General features: G+C 42.3%; 1 protein-coding gene across 2 annotated transcripts; it reads left to right on the top strand.

The window, feature by feature from the left end:
- The first annotated feature begins 7097 nt into the window (after window positions 1-7097).
- On the top strand, window positions 7098-12456 carry STX11 (syntaxin 11). 2 transcript variants are annotated; one of them, XM_074862949.1, is made up of 2 exons: window positions 7098-7324; window positions 10127-12456. In XM_074862949.1, exon 2 carries the CDS (start codon window positions 10132-10134, stop codon window positions 10996-10998), a length of 867 nt encoding a protein of 288 aa, XP_074719050.1. In that variant the 5' UTR covers window positions 7098-7324; window positions 10127-10131; the 3' UTR covers window positions 10999-12456. The 2 variants fall into 2 exon arrangements, with proteins under 2 accessions (XP_074719050.1, XP_074719051.1); XM_074862950.1 differs by having other exon boundaries at window positions 7098-7354.
- Window positions 12457-16813: the final 4357 nt, after the last annotated feature.

Raw genomic sequence — 16813 nt, 5'->3', positions numbered from 1 at the left:
GGCTGTATTTTCTAAACCGTTGGAGACAATGCCAAGTATGCTCCAACCTTCCTAGTGTGATAACTAGTGCAGAATGTGCTATTCCGACTGAGGCCTTACCTATGCCAAGCAGAGTAAAACCAGTCCTTCCCATGCCATCTCTCATATAAGACAAGGGCTTTTTTACAATGGCATTGTATTGTGAACTTGGTTTTTAGTTTGCAATCTGCTATAACCCCACCAATGCTTTCCTGCTACCAAACTAGGCATTCCTTACTTTCTTCTAAATATACCATACCAGGCTGATCTCTGTTGAATTTCCTTTTATTTTTGTTAGTACTTCTCTTACTTGCCAAGATCATCTTAAATTCTTACCATTCCTGCTCCCCTCTGCCACAAATCTTCGCTTCCACTCCCTTCCAGTTCAGTGTCACCTGGAGACTGTACCAGCTCATGTTTGGTTCCACTCTCCAAGTTGCTAATGGAAAATATGGATAACCTCCGAGTGTGACAGAAACTCATCATAATGTTGGCATTATTCAAAACCAGTTCTGACAGTGAGAAGACAACTGCTGTGCCAAGTATGCAGGTGCTGGACCAGGTACACTTTCCATTATCTTTCATCTGGCCCATCAATTTTCTTTGGCTCTTTGGCCATCCTTGTAGTCCAGGGATGACAAAGCAAGGTGCAGAAATTACTGAGGCAATGTTAATTCTGATCCAATAAACTCCTCTCAGCACCAAATGTGGGGTTGCCACTTTTATGCAGTTTTGCAGAGAAGCCATTTCTGGTTAGACTTGCATTTTGGGCTGCCTCCCAAGATGTGGCCCCCGTGTGAGCCATCTCTGATGAGGAACTTAATTCCCAGGGAGCAACAGCATTGCTCCTGCCTAAGGGCTGGCTCCTGGAAACCCCCTCTTGGGGAGCAGGGGGGCTCTGCACGAGGGGAGCAATGCAGTTCAGTTTCTATATCTGTTCTGATAGCTTTTGCTGATAGTGTCGAGCATCTTGATATCTTGTGTAGCCTATCGCACAGTGTTTGGCACTTCTCATCTAGACCATATTTCTGTAGTTTATCACAGAGAGAATGATGTCACATATCTTGACTTCAGAAGGCTTATCATTTGTGCAGCTTTTGCTTTATTTACTATGACAGTTAACCCATTAATTGCCGAGATTATTCTTGACAAACTCACGTTCACAAAAGCCAAGAAAGTACTGAACGCTCCAGCTTTTCCTGCTGTGCCCTTTGTCTGTGCCATGTTTGTGTTAGTGACAAATCATTTATTTTTGAAAGCAAGAATAAAGCTTGCTTGAGATTTGGATATGCCCAGTCAGGAACATATTCTCTGGCCAGTGTATCCCTAATTACATCTATATCTTGTCTGGACTTCACTGGTACTTTGAATGGGCTTGTGAAACCCATGGGCTGCTAAGTAGTGTAGATTAATTGCCATAAAGCCTGCCGGTGCCTGACATGTCCTGGGGCTGAGGCTGTGGGTATGCATGTGTGGCTGTGGGGGTTATTTCCTGACTGAAAATATTTTGGTCCAGTTATAGTTGTGTAGATTTTGCAGTATGATCCAGAACTGAGCCTCATGCGTACTGGCCCATGTGAACAAATACAAATAAAACACCCTGTATTTAACCTTAAAGGGATTTTTTAAAGTCACAAGTACTTGATCTCAGATTGTAACACTGTATTACAAACTTTAAATATATGTGTATTTTAAAAAGTAATGCTCTTTTGCCAATTTAAAAATGTCTGTAGAGCATGTTGCTTCTGACTGATGATCACATGCAACCTCATATTTCTACTCGGATGCCAACATAATGTCTTAATCGCTTATAAATACCAACGTGTGGTAGCAATAGTAGTTATATAAATGTGGTATGTACATAGCTATTTTGCTGAGCCAGTGTGATTCAGGGAAGCCGGGGTGATTAATTAGATAATGTATATACTCACAGCACTGTAGCGACAGCACTGCCTGTGAGTTCGTCGTCTGATTTCCTTGCGCAGTGACTCATAATGATGCCGAGCTGTAGTAATTGCCAAGAAATGCACGGATGGCTGTCTCACTGTTTATGTAAGTGGTATGGTTCTGTCTTAACCACTTGCCAAGCACTTGGAGGTACAGCTCGCGCTCCCCTTGTTTCCATCCAGGCCAATTTTACTTGAAGATCTTGATGTTGCCTATGGCAGGAAGGACAGGGACGCTGCAGTAGTCAGCCTACAGTGCACTGCATGTACTGAAAAGCACTGAATGGAGAGCGATGGTGGGATTGTTTTTTTTTCCCCTTGGGTAAAATACAATCCCGTACATGTTCATCTACTCTTTGTAAAGACGTTCTGTTTTTAGCAAGCTGTGTGTATTAAAACTGACCAGAGTCAGCTCACAGGTCTCAAGGGTTTAGCAGGTTCTCAATATCTGCAGTTCCTAAATATATATTCTATTTCTAGCAGCCTTAGGAAAAGGAAGTGGCTAAATTTGGGGTGTGCATTAGCCCTTCCTGCCCTTAACTTCCATTTGTATACAGAAACACGATGACTGTTGGAGAGAGTTCCCAATTTTGGGCAGGGGTTCAAACAATGCACATGAAAACTTAATGCTTTGCAATGGGCCATGTAGTGAAGATGGAGAAACTTTTTTTGTCTACAGGCCTGGTACAGCCTCCCCCCAGCCAAACAAAACCAAGTCTAGTTACAGTTGCTCATTAGTGTGACTTTTGAGAAAAATGTCAAGAGAAGATACTGAGAATCCATTTTATTGTCTATCCAGGATTTAAAATTTGTCAGTGGTGATCCACAGTTCTCTAGTGAAAATTTAGACAACCCAGCAAGTAGTAGCAGTCAACCTATATACAACAAGCTGTCTTCTCCAAGGCAAGAATAATGTTTACTTAGCATGTGATACTCTGTAGTAACAAGTTAAAACTTCAGATTTTTTTGTCAGTCTCATCATAAATATGTGAAAAATGCAATGCATATTATGTCTGCTTCTAATGCATGACAGCAGCTTCTCCTAGTTTTGATACTGATGTCTGGAAAACCTGACAACCAGTCTATGGAAAACACCAAGATGGTTAACCTTATTGAATACCTCTGGGAAGTATGAGATGCACCCTAGATACTTGAATCTATAATATGCTGTCATACAAAAATTGAGAGTTACTTTACATTGAAGAGATTGAAAGCATTGAAAGCAACTGGGATAAGTCAAAGAAGAACCTCCAAAGCTATCAGTATTCAAGCAATGTTACTTTGACTTAGAGGCAACAAACTATTTGAATGTTAATTTTCTCCCCCTAGGCTTTTCTTAGCCTTTATGGTAGGAAGGGAACCGCTGGGGACTTGGAGATTCTGACAGCTGCAGAAATAGCCTGCAAAGAATGGAGCCATCCTTACTTCTCTGAATCTACCGGCTTGTAATAAATCACATGTTCTGGTACAAAACAAGAAGTTGACACTTCATGCAAGCTTTTGAGAAAAACCCAACTGTCTGAGACATTTGCAACTGCGTACACTTCTTACTAGGGTGATGGAAAGTATATAGGAGGTGTTCTGCTGTACACAGGCTTTGACTACAATATGAAGTGGGTAGTGTCTAATAGTCTATAGATACATTTGCTGCATCTTGCTGGTGTTCTGTGTTAGCTGATGTATTTTCAAATTTTCAATAGACATGTTGTCTATTTTTAAACATTGCCCAATCCAAGAAACTTCAGAGAAGATAACTTCGTTTCAGTGAGGCCACAAAAAGGTTTTGAAATGCTGATCTCTGTCATAGTTGTTAATATTAGAGTTAACATAGAAATGTGATCTTAAAACAGCTCCAGAAGGCAAGCTGTTTTAATAATTAGATTATGATCTTTGGTGTTGTTTCCTTGAGCTCTTACAGATGAGTAGCAAGAAGAAAGAGGAGTGATTTGAGAAATTCAAGCCTGCTGTTCCACCAGTGGTGGACATGACTGGGGAGACAGGGAATTTGATCTGAAAAGATGACTAGCGCTCTGCTCTGAGTCAACTAGAAGCTCTTCTGAAAAGAGGAAAACCTATTGTAAACAATAGTCTGTTTTCCAAGTTAATGAATATTGTCAAATCTATTATTGGACAACAGATACCAGGCAAAGTTATTAAATCTGATTTAAGACAGTTGTTTCCAAAACAGAAGATACTAAAGAATTATGATTAAATCTAAGACCCCAACTCTTAAATGTAAGGCTTCAGCTGCATTTAACACTTCTTTTACATACACATGATTTGCATTTTTGTGCAACAGCAGCACACTATGTACCTTATAATGGACTGTGTTTGACTCAGCCAGTCCACCTGAGTGGATTTCCGTCAATACTGCATCCTCTACAAGCAGTATGGGAAGTTACTGGAATGCGCTGACACACACTGGGCTATGAAGTAATTCTGCCTAGGAGCAGGTGATTTCCTAGTTGTCCACCACTTGTTTCTTGGGTCACATCTGTTGTGTGTCACGCAACCAAGAGCACATGTCATTCAGAGACAGGATGAGCCACGTGGGTTTGTAGTGGAGCACAAAAGGACTTTTACCTTCTGAGGGAGAGAAGAACTGCTGATAGAAATTATTTTTAACTGGCTTGTTTTGAAATATCTGTTGCTCCTCAAAAAGGCCACTTCCAACTGAAGTAAAAGCTTCATCTTGTAAGGTCCTACTCAAGACTGAAAAGATTACTGACTAGACTTTTGGTAATCCACAAGCTGGTATTAACTAGCAGCTGCCTTTTATGAATGCTGTAAAAAGAAAAAATGTACACTGGCTTCCTTCCCAGCTGCTGGTGATGAAATATGGATGCTGTGCTGAAACTGCTGCTTTATTTCACCATTTGTTCCCAAACTCAGTGATGCGGATATACAAATGCTAAAGCTGAAATAAATACCGGTGTGTAACTCATTTGTTTCTATAGAAATAACTTTTCATCCTTAGGTTATTTCTACATAGATAACAGGCTGCAGAACATTAGCACAGGCATAGAAATATGCTGTACAGGACTCCTCTTTGCACGTATATGAGGCTAACAGAAAGGGGGTTTCTGTGTATGCACAGTTTTTGATTTTCAGAGTGGATTTCCTTTTCTGTCTGAAATCCCACGTCCTGCAGAGCTGTGTGGGGCTTCAGTCTTACTGCAACAGGACAGCTTGCATCTTTCTCATGCATTGTGGGAAAGCTAGTCATTGTGGTGATTAATACCAAGAAGCAGTATGCTAACATAAAGAGATGAGTACTGAACATGTCCTCAGCTGACTGTACTTGGTGGCTATCTGGCTTCAAAGCTGCAACCTCTGCAGTCATTACCTGGCCTGTATTTCCTCTCTGTGTGAGTGTGTGTTTGGGTGTACACACCATGATGGACTGCAGAAGGAACCTGATTTTTCAAGGACAGATTTATTTAGCCCAAAAATACAAACATGGAAGTACATGTTCCAGTTTGAATATACACAGTATTTTAAAAGAAAATCAAACTGACAGCTAATCTTTTAAAACACACACTCTTAGAATTAAGGTATTTATACTCGTGGGGCTGTTACTCCAGAGCACAGAGTAGTTGGTGTCTTGATATTCTAATGTGTTAGATGTATCTTAAATAAACATGTGCAAGTAGTTTAATATATTTAGCACTCATGTTCAAATTAGTAAACTTTTGACCTAAGGTTGAGTACTAGAACAATTTAGACTGGACCTTTGGAGGTCATCTAGTCCAGTACCCCTCAAAACACGCAGGAGTAGTTCAGGTTGCTGAGGGTCATGTTCACTTGAGTTTTGAATGTCTTCAAGGATGCAGATTCCAAAACTTCTCTAGGCACCTTTTCCAGTGTTTTTGAAAGGTTTTTTCAAACGTTTTTTCCCCTCAACTGGCTGTCTGGCTTTTCCCCTGTTTCCACTTGGGCCTGTTGTCTCTTGCGCTGTCTCTCTCTGTACATCTCTATGAAGGGCCTACCCTTGCATTACGCAGATCTCCCAAGCTTCCTGTTTTCCAGGCTGAACATTCCCAGCTCTCTCAACTTCTCCTCGTACACCAGGTGCTCCAGCACCTCTGACCATTTTTGTGGCCTCCCCTGGACTCACCCCAGTGCGTCCATGTCTCTTGTGCTGGGGAGCCCCAGCACCAATACTGCACTTCAGATGTGCACTCTTCAAGTGTCAGATGGGAGGGGTCAATTCCCTCGACCACTTTTGCTACGCCAGCCCCGGATGCTGTTGTCCTCCTTTGCCACAAGGGCGCATTGCTGACTCATGTTCAACTTGATGTCCACCAGCACACCAAGGACCTTTTCTGCAGAGCTGCTTTCTAGCCAGGGAGCCCAACTTCCACTGCTGCACCGGGCTCTACATTAAGGGAGAGATTGCTGCTTATTTTAAAGAATGAGTGCTGAGGCTATCCCTAACAACTAATAATGTACTATATATTAATATATTGCTGTTTTAATTACAAATTGTGAGTTTCTCAAAGCAGCAGTTTGCAAATGCCTCAAATAAATTTACTAAGTTTCTTGAGCAAAAGGTGCTCAAGAAAGCTGATATCTAAACATTTTCTTGAACCTCACAGATCTCTTTGGCCAAATATTGCAAATGCTAACCTACAGAGTAATTGAGCATGCTCTGGCATAAAGCTGAACACATGTGCTCTGTAATTTGTGGTGTTTGTGGCCTAATGTGGTGCTGAAATACAGGCAGAAATACATTTGCTTCCTGTCCTCCATCCTGTCCAGGCACTGTAGGTCGATAAAGAGAGCATTTTGAAAATGTGAAGATGAAGTGGAAAGCAGGCTAGCACTTTAGAAGAGAAAAAGACAGGAGTCAGGGAGAATGAAAGAAGATGTCAAAAAGTCCCTGATTTTGCAGTACTCTGAGGTCAGGCTTGAAGAGATGGCATCTATTTGTTAGGACAAAAGTGCGATCACTTTAGCTGTGGAGCCATTTCCCTGAGGGGTACAGGTCCTCAATGCAGACTTAAAAGATTCTAATTTTGACCACCTTGAATGTAAGTTTTGGTATGTAGTTTCAAATAATGTAGGCTTTTAGAGCTAAGCACTTGTAAACTGGGAAACCCCAGGTTGAAGATTGTCAGTGCAACTGTAATTTGATCACTCTGTTCACATTTAGAATTGGATTCTACTGGATCTACTGGACCAAGGAGATCGTGGGTGATGCTGTACACATCATTGGAGACGAGCTTCTCACAAGTGTCCTCGATCCATGTGTTCATTCACTGATGTCCAGCTTGTTACTTCACGATCTTACTCAGCAGAGTGCCCAAGGCTTGCAGCGGTGACCAAAGTCAGAAGGATCTGACTTCTGAACATACCAGGTACAAAAAACTGTGCTACAGGTCTCTCAGGTGGGCATCATAACTCATCGAGAGTGATAGTGTTGTCCTTAATCACTCCTGGCTGAAACCTGTGTCTGTGGATGGGGCTGTTAGATCTGCCCTCTCCCAAAAGACTGTTGAATTTATGGAGCTTTCCAGAGATGTCACAGGAGAAATCCCTGAGGAAATGAACAGTAGTAACATAATAAATGAGATATCTGTCAATGAACTGAATGATGAATATTAAATTTTATGTTGTACAACTTCTATTCAGCACATGCAGACTGTAGGCAGAGACTTGGTAGAGGTGACAGGGCATAGGCCAGTGTTTAATTGTATAATCTTCCTGTGTGTAGGCAACATCGTGGTGCAATCTGAGGCCACACTCGACAGCTCCTTACTCTTCTTTTAATGCTTCACTTTTTAACCTTTTGTGTTGTATTAAAGAAAAATATTTTTACAGAGGTGCTGCAGAATTAGTATATTGTTGAGCCAGTTGTCAGTCTGCTCTCTGTGGAAGGCTGATGAAATTTAGTTTTTCTCAAGTTCAGGGAATGGTAAGCACAAAAACAGCATAGTCCTGCATACACATGACTTAGTTTACACCTTGCTGGTGTGGATTGTCATTGTAAAGTCATAAAAAAACATTGTTTGCTGTTCCCATATGTAGATGCTAAAACCAAAAAGAATAAAATGCTGAACACAACACACGGTAGTTCAAGGATCAGACTAGAAGTGGGAGTATCATCAACTTTAGGGAAGCCAGTAAGAGTCAGGAATGCAGTCAGACAAGCAACGTGACTGGTTTTCAGAGCCATGTCTACATTTCAGGTGAAAAGCATCTCAGGAACAGTTAGTGATTAGAAGAGATCTAAATAATCCTGAGATCGCTAGATGCCTTTGTTTGTTCCCTTTCCACTATGCTGTCTAGAAAATGGTCCGCTATTTCCGGACAGGAAGGGTAGATGTTCTCACTGTCTCAGTGCCTCTAGGCAAACTTGGACATACAGTTTTAAAGCCAAGTAAAGCTGACTTTTAAGCTGCACCAGACTTTTTTTTTCCTTTTAGATGACGATTTTTCATATTGATGTTGTGGCATGAGGTGAAAGTCTTGATTTTAATGTTGTTGAGAGAGGAGGTGGAAAATCTTTAATATCCTAAAGCTTTCTCTGTGTGATTGAGTTGAATCTATGTGGCGTATGTTTTAAATTCAAACAATTGTCTTACATGTGTGGATTTCTGAATGAAAGCTCTTCTCTCGGGATGTTAATGGACTTTCCTGGTTTACATTGCTTGTGAAAGAATTGGTTTAAGTTGAAATTCACTTTTTTGCTTCAGTGACACTTCTTGAGACCAGTACATACCCCCGAAGAACTGTACGAGCCCAAGAGGCTGTGTCTGTGATGGAATCTTTCCCACCTCCTCCCTAACAGCTTTAACACATCTAACATATCCCATGAAACAGATTATAAACTTGCAGTTTTAATTCATATTAGATCCAGGCCTCTTACACTGGGTATGTACACATGCAACTTCTTAACCTGGGAATAACTGATGATCCTTTCAAGGGATCTGTTGTTCATGGTGGATAGCATGTTTGGAAATGCTGAGAAGATACTTTAATTCCTGGAAAAACAAAAATGAATCCTCCAGACACAGAGATCTGGAGATATCCTGCTTGGTGCTGCTTCTTAATTTGGTTCTCTTTCTTCTTAATTTAAATGAGGTCATGGGATGTGCAGCTTTGGTGATGGGAAATTTTCAGTTTCCTGCTTGCTGTTTGGTGCCGGGTTCTTGCTGAAGCTTTCAGATTTCACTTTCTGCAAAGACTTTAGGTCTAGAGTTTCAAATAAACAGCATACTTAAAGGAGACTTATGTTTTGTTACCACATAACTGGTCTGTACAGATTACTCATTCTATGGCTTTTTAATGAAATTTGTAGTTAAGTATGACTGAAGCAAACACATAGAAAACAGACCTGATCTGTAACAACGGTGTTACTTTATTCCTTCAGTACAATATTTCCATCATTCACAAAAAAAGAAGGGTTGGATGGATGGGTTTACATACAATACACTGCTGTTGCTGTGTTCTTTTGTTTGATGCCTGGTACACTGTGGTCAGTGATACAGTGATAGCATCTGGAGATCCTAAACCTTGCTTTGCCTTTTTTTTTTTTTTCTTTTTTAATTCTATCTTGATACTTTCCACACCATTTTGCGAAACTGTTCTTTCCCAACTGTATTGGTAAATGGTGTTTATTGAGAGGCTTCCTACTCTTCTCCCAGGAAAAGCAAGCTTAGAATGACAGAGGACCTGTGACATTTGGGGCAGTTGATGTAATGAAGGGTCAAGCTCTAGAGATTTCTCTAGTGAGCAGCAGTAGGAAGTGTTCAGTTGTTAACATGTCTACACATACCGATAGCTGAAGGCTTCCTATCATTTGCTCAAGGGTTTGTTTTTTTTCTCTAAGTGAAAGACTGGTATTATGGGGGTTCTTATTATTCTTTTGGAATTGTCTTCAGGATTTGTTGTCTTCTTTCTTGCACTTCTTTAGTTTCTAAGTTTTGTAGTTTATAGAAGAGTGTTCTAGCACCAGAGTTTTGGATCTGCGATCCATCACTGTATAAAATACTGTGAACAAATTTAAAATCTGATATTTTGGCTTATCTTTGCTGTAGTTATGTTATCTACGATACAGTTATAACTATGATGTAGTTATTAGTTATAAACTTTTAACCCTTGTAAATCAATGTTTTATTTACTTTAAACTTCATTCCTCCTGTTCCTCTGTTTTACAGGCAGGATGAAAGACCGGCTAAACGAGCTGCGTGAATTTGCCAGGTTACACAACCAACAGTTTTCTGATAGTGAGGATGATGAAAATTCACCCCACGATGTTCTCCTTTATGAGACTGATTATGCCTTGGAACTTCTTCATAAAGACATACAAAACATCCGGACAGAAAATGACCACCTAAAAGAGGATGTCAAGCGGCTCAGAAAGCAAAACAGCCGCTTCCTTACCTCCATGCGCCGTCTTAGTAGCATCAAACGAGATACTAATTGTATTGCCAGAGACATCAAGGCCCGTGGAGAAAGCATCCACAGGAAACTCCAGATAATGAGAGATTTCAGCGAAGATGCGATAACAAAATATGGGGCTATGTCTGTCATTGCCAGGGTAGCAAAGAACCACTACGTTGACCTTATGCACGCCTTTCAGGAAGCTATGTTTGAATATAATGCAACAGAGATGAACCAACGGGAGAACTGCAAGATTCGAATTCAGCGGCAGCTAGAGATCATGGGCAAAGATGTTTCTGGCAACCAGATTGAGGAGATGATCGAGCAAGGCAAGTGGGACGTCTTCTCTGAGAATCTCCTGTCAGATGTTAAGGGGGCTCGCTCAGCCTTGAATGAGATAGAGACACGTCATAAAGAGCTGGTGAAGTTAGAAGGTCGCATTAAGGAAGTTCACGAGCTCTTTCTGCAGGTGGCCCTGCTAGTGGAGGAACAGGCGGACACCTTTGATGTCATTGAGATAAATATGCAAAATGTTGAGGACTATGTAGGAGAAGCTAAAGAGCAAGTGAAAAAAGCTTTGGAATACAGAAGAAAACACCCCCTCAGAACAATACTCTGCTGCTGCTTATCCTGTTGCAGAAGGTGACTATTCCACTGAAGCTATCACAGACTGATTTGAATGTCTTCAAAATCAGGCATTCTTTCCAGTGACTCTTCTATAATGACAACCTCTAGAAATGAGGGGGCTATTTTGCAGTTGTTTTTGTTCATTGCCTTTTTCCTAAATGTGCTGACGGCTGTTCTATTTGAGAGCTCCTAGAAATATTGATACAACTATTTTTAATCTATTTTTAATTGAAATGTACTCTGTTGCTGTAACTAGAGATGCAGGATCTCTGCAGTGATACTTGTTTCAGATAGGCAAGAAAGAGGAATGAATAACTCAGCCTAGGAAAGATGAGAAATTCCAAGAAGTAACTTTATTCTTATTTGTCAAAGTGAGTCTGCAGGCGGTGCAGCCTTTACCACCTGGGGTGACACAATACACCACAGAATCAGAAGGTTTCAATTTTAACTGGTTTGGAGCCTGCTTGATGCAAATACTTGAACAGATTTTTGCTGTGTTCATTTGACAAAATACCGAGCCTATTAGCAGGAGCAGGACACAGAGCTAGTTTCTATTTCAACTTGATTTCCACCTGTCATGAATCTTAACAGAAGTAACTGCACCTTAAATGATAATACGAACGTTTTTCAAGTGATTGCTTTTCTCCGTTTTGAGTACCTGCAATTTGTCAAGGTGGCTAGAAGCACTGCAACACTGAGGCATCTCACTGACTTTTAACCTGAGCCACTGTACTCCTTCAAAACAGCCATGCTTTTATGCTTCTAATACATTTTTCTGACAATTAACACTTCAACCAGAAGAGATGCATGCAGTGGCCTTCTGCAGAAGCACCCATAAGAAGACAACAGTTGGGGGAGGTTGAGAAAGCATTTTAGGGTCTCCTGTGCTGGCACATACACACAGGCGGTTTTAATGAAAGGATTATTCTGTCAATAGGCTTTTATTTTTTTATAAGCATTGATTGAATATGCATTTTTTAAATAGCTATTTTAAATAACATGAAGGATTAAATTTATTAACATGCAATTTTACTGGTATACAAAAACTATGATTTTTCTCCCATTATTAGGAAATCTCCACCTGGGAAAGAAATAGACATATTTCTTCAGTACACCTGAAGAAGAGAGAAAACAGCATTTTAATGTCATTTCAGTGCTCTTTTCAAGCTTAAAAGCAATCTCTCCTTTTGTGTAAAGGGTGTCTACCCGCAGTAGGTTTGGAATATGAGGAGGGAGTAGAAAATTTGCATCCCTGGAAACCACTGAGCAGTGAAACGTGTATTCATAAGGTCTGGTGAGTGATTATAGCTCCTGCTTCTGGAGGTTTTCCAACTATAGCATTTCTAGGTGGTTTCCTGATACATTGTGATTTATTGCTATCCTTTGAATTAATGCAGGACATTTTTTCAGAAGTTAGCGACTTTTTTTAAAATGCTGATCCTATTTGTACCTGTTTTAATAAATATATTTAAACATTTCAAGTATTTTTTATTTGGGAGTTTTCCTCAGGAGATGCACCTAGCCATCTTCCTGCACTAGTCTCAGTGAAATTTTTCCCTTCTGATCTTTTGCTCAGTAATTTTATGTTAAAAAACACCCAAATGTTTCTTACTATTTATATTGATATAACAAAACAGCAGAATAAATTCTGCTTCCAAGCTTTCATAGCCTAGTGGGAAATGCTTAGACAGACAGGCTTTTTTACAGAAATAGAAGCTAAATAGAAAACTCTTCTCAGAAACTGGAAGTATCTTTGGCTGAAGCACCTGTCTGTGATAACACAGGAGACTGAGGAACACCAGTCTTACAAACTAGAAAGTATTTTGATATTCAGTGATATCCTGATGATATCAGTATTATGTTTGCCTGAGGGCCTCTCCAACAACCAAACTTCAAACTTGAAGTGGGAGAAAGGAGGGTGTTGAGCTGGCACCATTACCAGTAGCTTTGGTGATACTCAAGAAGACAAAGTCGTTTACTCCTTAGGTACTGCCATTCAAGTCAATGGAACTGTGCGTTTGTAGAGAAATACCCTAAACCTCCAAGGGTCAGCATGGGGGCATAAATCAATGAAGAGTAAAATATGTATTTCATTTCATCTGCATATTCTTAGCACTCACCAATGCTTTTGATAAAAATGTGTACATTTTTTTTGTTGGTTTCTTTTTTGCACTTATATATCTCTACAAGTGGAATAAAAGATTTAATAAGAAAAACTGAAAGTGCAGAGTGTTATGCATTGAATCAGCAGCTCTGAATAGTTTCTTGTATTGTCAAAGTCTAGTTTAAGAGCTGCTGGACTAAACTCTGACTTGGTGAAAGGACATTAACCAATACCTAAAAAAAGTCATCCTAATATTTGTTGCCACAGTAAATCAAATGTGTTGCATATTGAGATAGATACCATACCTTTTCCTATAAAAAACATGAAAAATTAGTTTCATACATTCTAAGATGATTCTCTACTGCAAGAAAAAAATCAAATTTATTCTGACAGTTCTGAGAGATATTGCTGGTTTCATTAGTAGATATGCAAAGCTTATATTAAAACCTTTAGTCCAATTTGAGGCACAGGAAAAGAGAGCAAAAGCCTAAAGAAATGGCAATTGTAGACATTTTCTCCTGACTTAAGGCTGTTGCTGCAAGGAAGAAACTGAGAATTATTGAAATACCAGCTTGAGACCCTTTGAAACTATTTTTAAGTTGCATTGTGAATTACAGGCACTTAAAAGTTACTTCCAGTAACTGAAGAAATCATTCTCTTCCTTGCAAACATGTGTTCATTGCTTAATACTATGGGGGTTTTTCTATCTTTCAGTTGTGTAAGAACTCAAATGTTGCCAGCCCATGAGCTTGCCTAGTCACAGTTAAACAGACTTTTGAAAAATACTGATCACACTGTAGCTGCAAAGACTCATGCCACACAGGATGAGTGGAAGAAGATGATAAAGTAGCTTGATGATATGTTAGCATACTAATAACAGAAGCCACAGAATGGACGTCTTTATGCTTGCTAAGGAAAGCTGCCTTTTCGTTCTGAAAGTCAGCACGACTCCTATGGAGATGTGCATAGCATGTTCTATGGGTTGTTGGTTTTTTTTACTCTTCCCTTGTGGCAAACCCTATAGCTGGGTTTGAGGAGAAAGTAATTAAAATGTGAGAGGGGCTGCTTTAGCTTTTAGGATTGCTGTTACTTTGGTTTTGTGCCCTACTGAAAGCAGCAGAAGTTCCACACACATGCCCTCCCTGAACTTCAGCCCTTTCTGAGAAGGAGAAAGGAGAACTGGCAACTAGGCACACCTTGCTCATTCTAAAAATGGAAGAGAACATTGCATAAATATAAAAGAGCAAAAAGATCCCCTATAACAAAATGTAATGGTGAACTTTATGGACATGTGTATGAGTATCCATTTCATTTCAGGGGATTTTTTTTTTTAAAACACGGGTTTAATTTTAGCAAAATGGGAGTGGAACAACTGCTACCTCAAAGTGAGGGACCCAGACTATAGACACACTTGCACACTTGAGGAGGCATCTCTCTGGCACGTGTCTTGGGAGAAACTTCTTGAACTAAAGGTATAGATCTTAGTTTAAGGCCCAGATATCTTTTTTTTCTGGAGGCTGATCTGAGTGGCTAAGCTAAACTGCTGCTTTCCAAATCTAACATCCATTAAAGATGTTTTGAATGCACAGCCCAAGTTGTATTTTATAATTTCTTGAAAACAAAAGAGGTTCTCTAGATTTTTGAACTATGGGAGATATTTGGAATTGATTTGAAAAAAGGAAAAAGCTACACATGTTTGTGTTTCTCTAGGAAAGTATCACAGATCCTATGAAGGCAGGAAACAGTATCATTTAATAGATAATGTGTGTGTGGTGATTACAGTTAATCTATTTCCGACGTAATGTGATTTTCACATGGAGCCATGGCATTTGTTTCTCTAATATGTAAGAAGGCAATAGGAGATCTATATTCTTTAATGTTTCTAGCATATTATATAGTGTCTTCGTAATAGTTGAGCCGAAGCCTGTAACAGCCAGTGGAAGACAGCTCCGCTTGTCACACCTTACTTTATAGTGCCTACATTGTCAGGGCACAAAGTCTTAACAGGAAAAAGTAACATTTTACTACGTTTCTCAGAAATGTTAGACATGAATAGAGAATGAGATAACATAACTGATGATACTTCTCTACTCCATACTTTGCTGACGGACACAGCCCTACAGCACGGGGAGCAGTGCTAGCTATGGTATGATGCCCATTTCAAGCAAGTGATACAGCGTACTTGTTCCAGTCAAAGAGCTGTTCTTCCATTCATGGGCTCCAGCGTGTGAATTAAAAGTAAGGAAAAAGAAGGTGTGAGTTTCACATCTGTTCTTTAGGTAAGTAAAATGTTAACAACTCACTTTTGTTGTATGTGAGAAGTATTTTCCTCCACAAGCATACCTGGTGCACTGGGGGGCTCTGCGCACTAACAGCTGAAGAGGTCAGGCACCACCGGCACCTGCAAATCCGAGGCCCAGAGCCCTTACAGAGGGCCACCTCCAGCCGGGGTGTCTGACGCCCAAGCAGGGGGGGTGTGTGCTCCGCTCTGCTCCTGGGCAAGCAGGTGGCCTCCGCCTGCCTCCTCCGCTCTGCCGGAGGCTGTCCGAGCCCAGCGCCCCCAGCCTGTGCCGCACCGAGTATTTGTTTCTCAGCCCTCGGGGTGGAGGCTCAAAGGCGGCAAAGTTTGGTGGGACGGAGGATGTCCCGTTTTCTCCTCTGGAAAATGGAGAGCACAGGCGGCGAGAGCGGAGCCAGCGCGGGGGGAATGGGCATCGCCCAAAGGCGATGGGGCACTTCCCCATTCCGGCTCTGATGCGGGACGAAGGGGAGGTGGCAGTGCAGGCGCTGATCGGGGTATTGCAATAGCTGCTTCCGCAGACCTGGCATGCAGTGGCGATTGGCAAGGAATGTTTCCTCATTAAGGATAATTGACAGCTTTGGACTTTGTTGTTTTCGGTTTTCCTTCTATGAGCAAGGGAAGAGGCATTCCAGGAACCACCTGGACAGGAATAAGCATAATGTCAGCATGTAACACCGGTCATCCCAAGAGCACCTGTCAGTTGATATTTCACCGGGCAGCACCGCCGGGGGCTGAGGGGCGGAGCGCGAAAACAGTGAAGTTGTTTTACGTTTTGGAGCCTTATCGGCGCAACTTCTCCACAGCCCTCTCATTTCCCCCGACGAACGCCGCCGGCACCGCGGCCCTCCCCGCCTCTCTCTCCCGCCCGCCTCGCTTCAGCCCGACCCTGGACCCGCACTTGCTTGAGAGCGGGGCGGCGGGGACCGGCCTCGCACCTCACCGCCCCCGGCTCCGAGGCGGCCCGGCCCGGCCCGGCCCAGCCCAGCACACCCCCCCCCCGCCGCCGCCGCCCGCCCCCCGCCGCGCTCTCCCTTCAGGGGCGGGCCCGTGTCGGCCCCGCGCGCCTCCCCCGCCCCCTCTTCCGCTCCGGCCCCGGCGACCGCCAGAGGCGGGATGGCAGCGGGGGGGGCCGCTTCCCGGCCCGGGGAGGGCGATGGGCCCAAGCCCCGGCCAGGCCGGGGCTGGGCTCGGCTCCCCGCCCCGCCGGGCCCTGCCCGCCCGCCTCCCGCTGCCACCGAGAGAGGCCGCGCGCGCTCGCTCGTCGCCCTATGCGCTCTGCGCCCTCCCGCGCTGGAAATAAAGGCGTGAGGGCGCCGCGCGGCGGGGGAGGGGGCGCCCCGCGCCGGCCGGAGGGTCGCGGGCGGGCGGGGGGCGGGCGGGCGCGGGGCCCTGTATGTAGGAGCGGCTGGGAGCGGTCCCTGTATCTGC

The sequence above is a fragment of the Strix uralensis genome, chromosome 3 (assembly GCF_047716275.1).
Source record: "Strix uralensis isolate ZFMK-TIS-50842 chromosome 3, bStrUra1, whole genome shotgun sequence".
Lineage (NCBI taxonomy): Eukaryota > Metazoa > Chordata > Aves > Strigiformes > Strigidae > Strix > Strix uralensis.
The sequence above is the reverse complement of the archived record's forward strand: the minus strand, read 5'-3'. Positions and strand labels throughout refer to the sequence as shown.

Bases quoted from the DNA above. Each gene is read 5' to 3' on its own strand.
- STX11 (XM_074862949.1), top strand. From the start codon at position 10,132: ATGAAAGACCGGCTAAACGAGCTGCGTGAATTTGCCAGGTTACACAAC.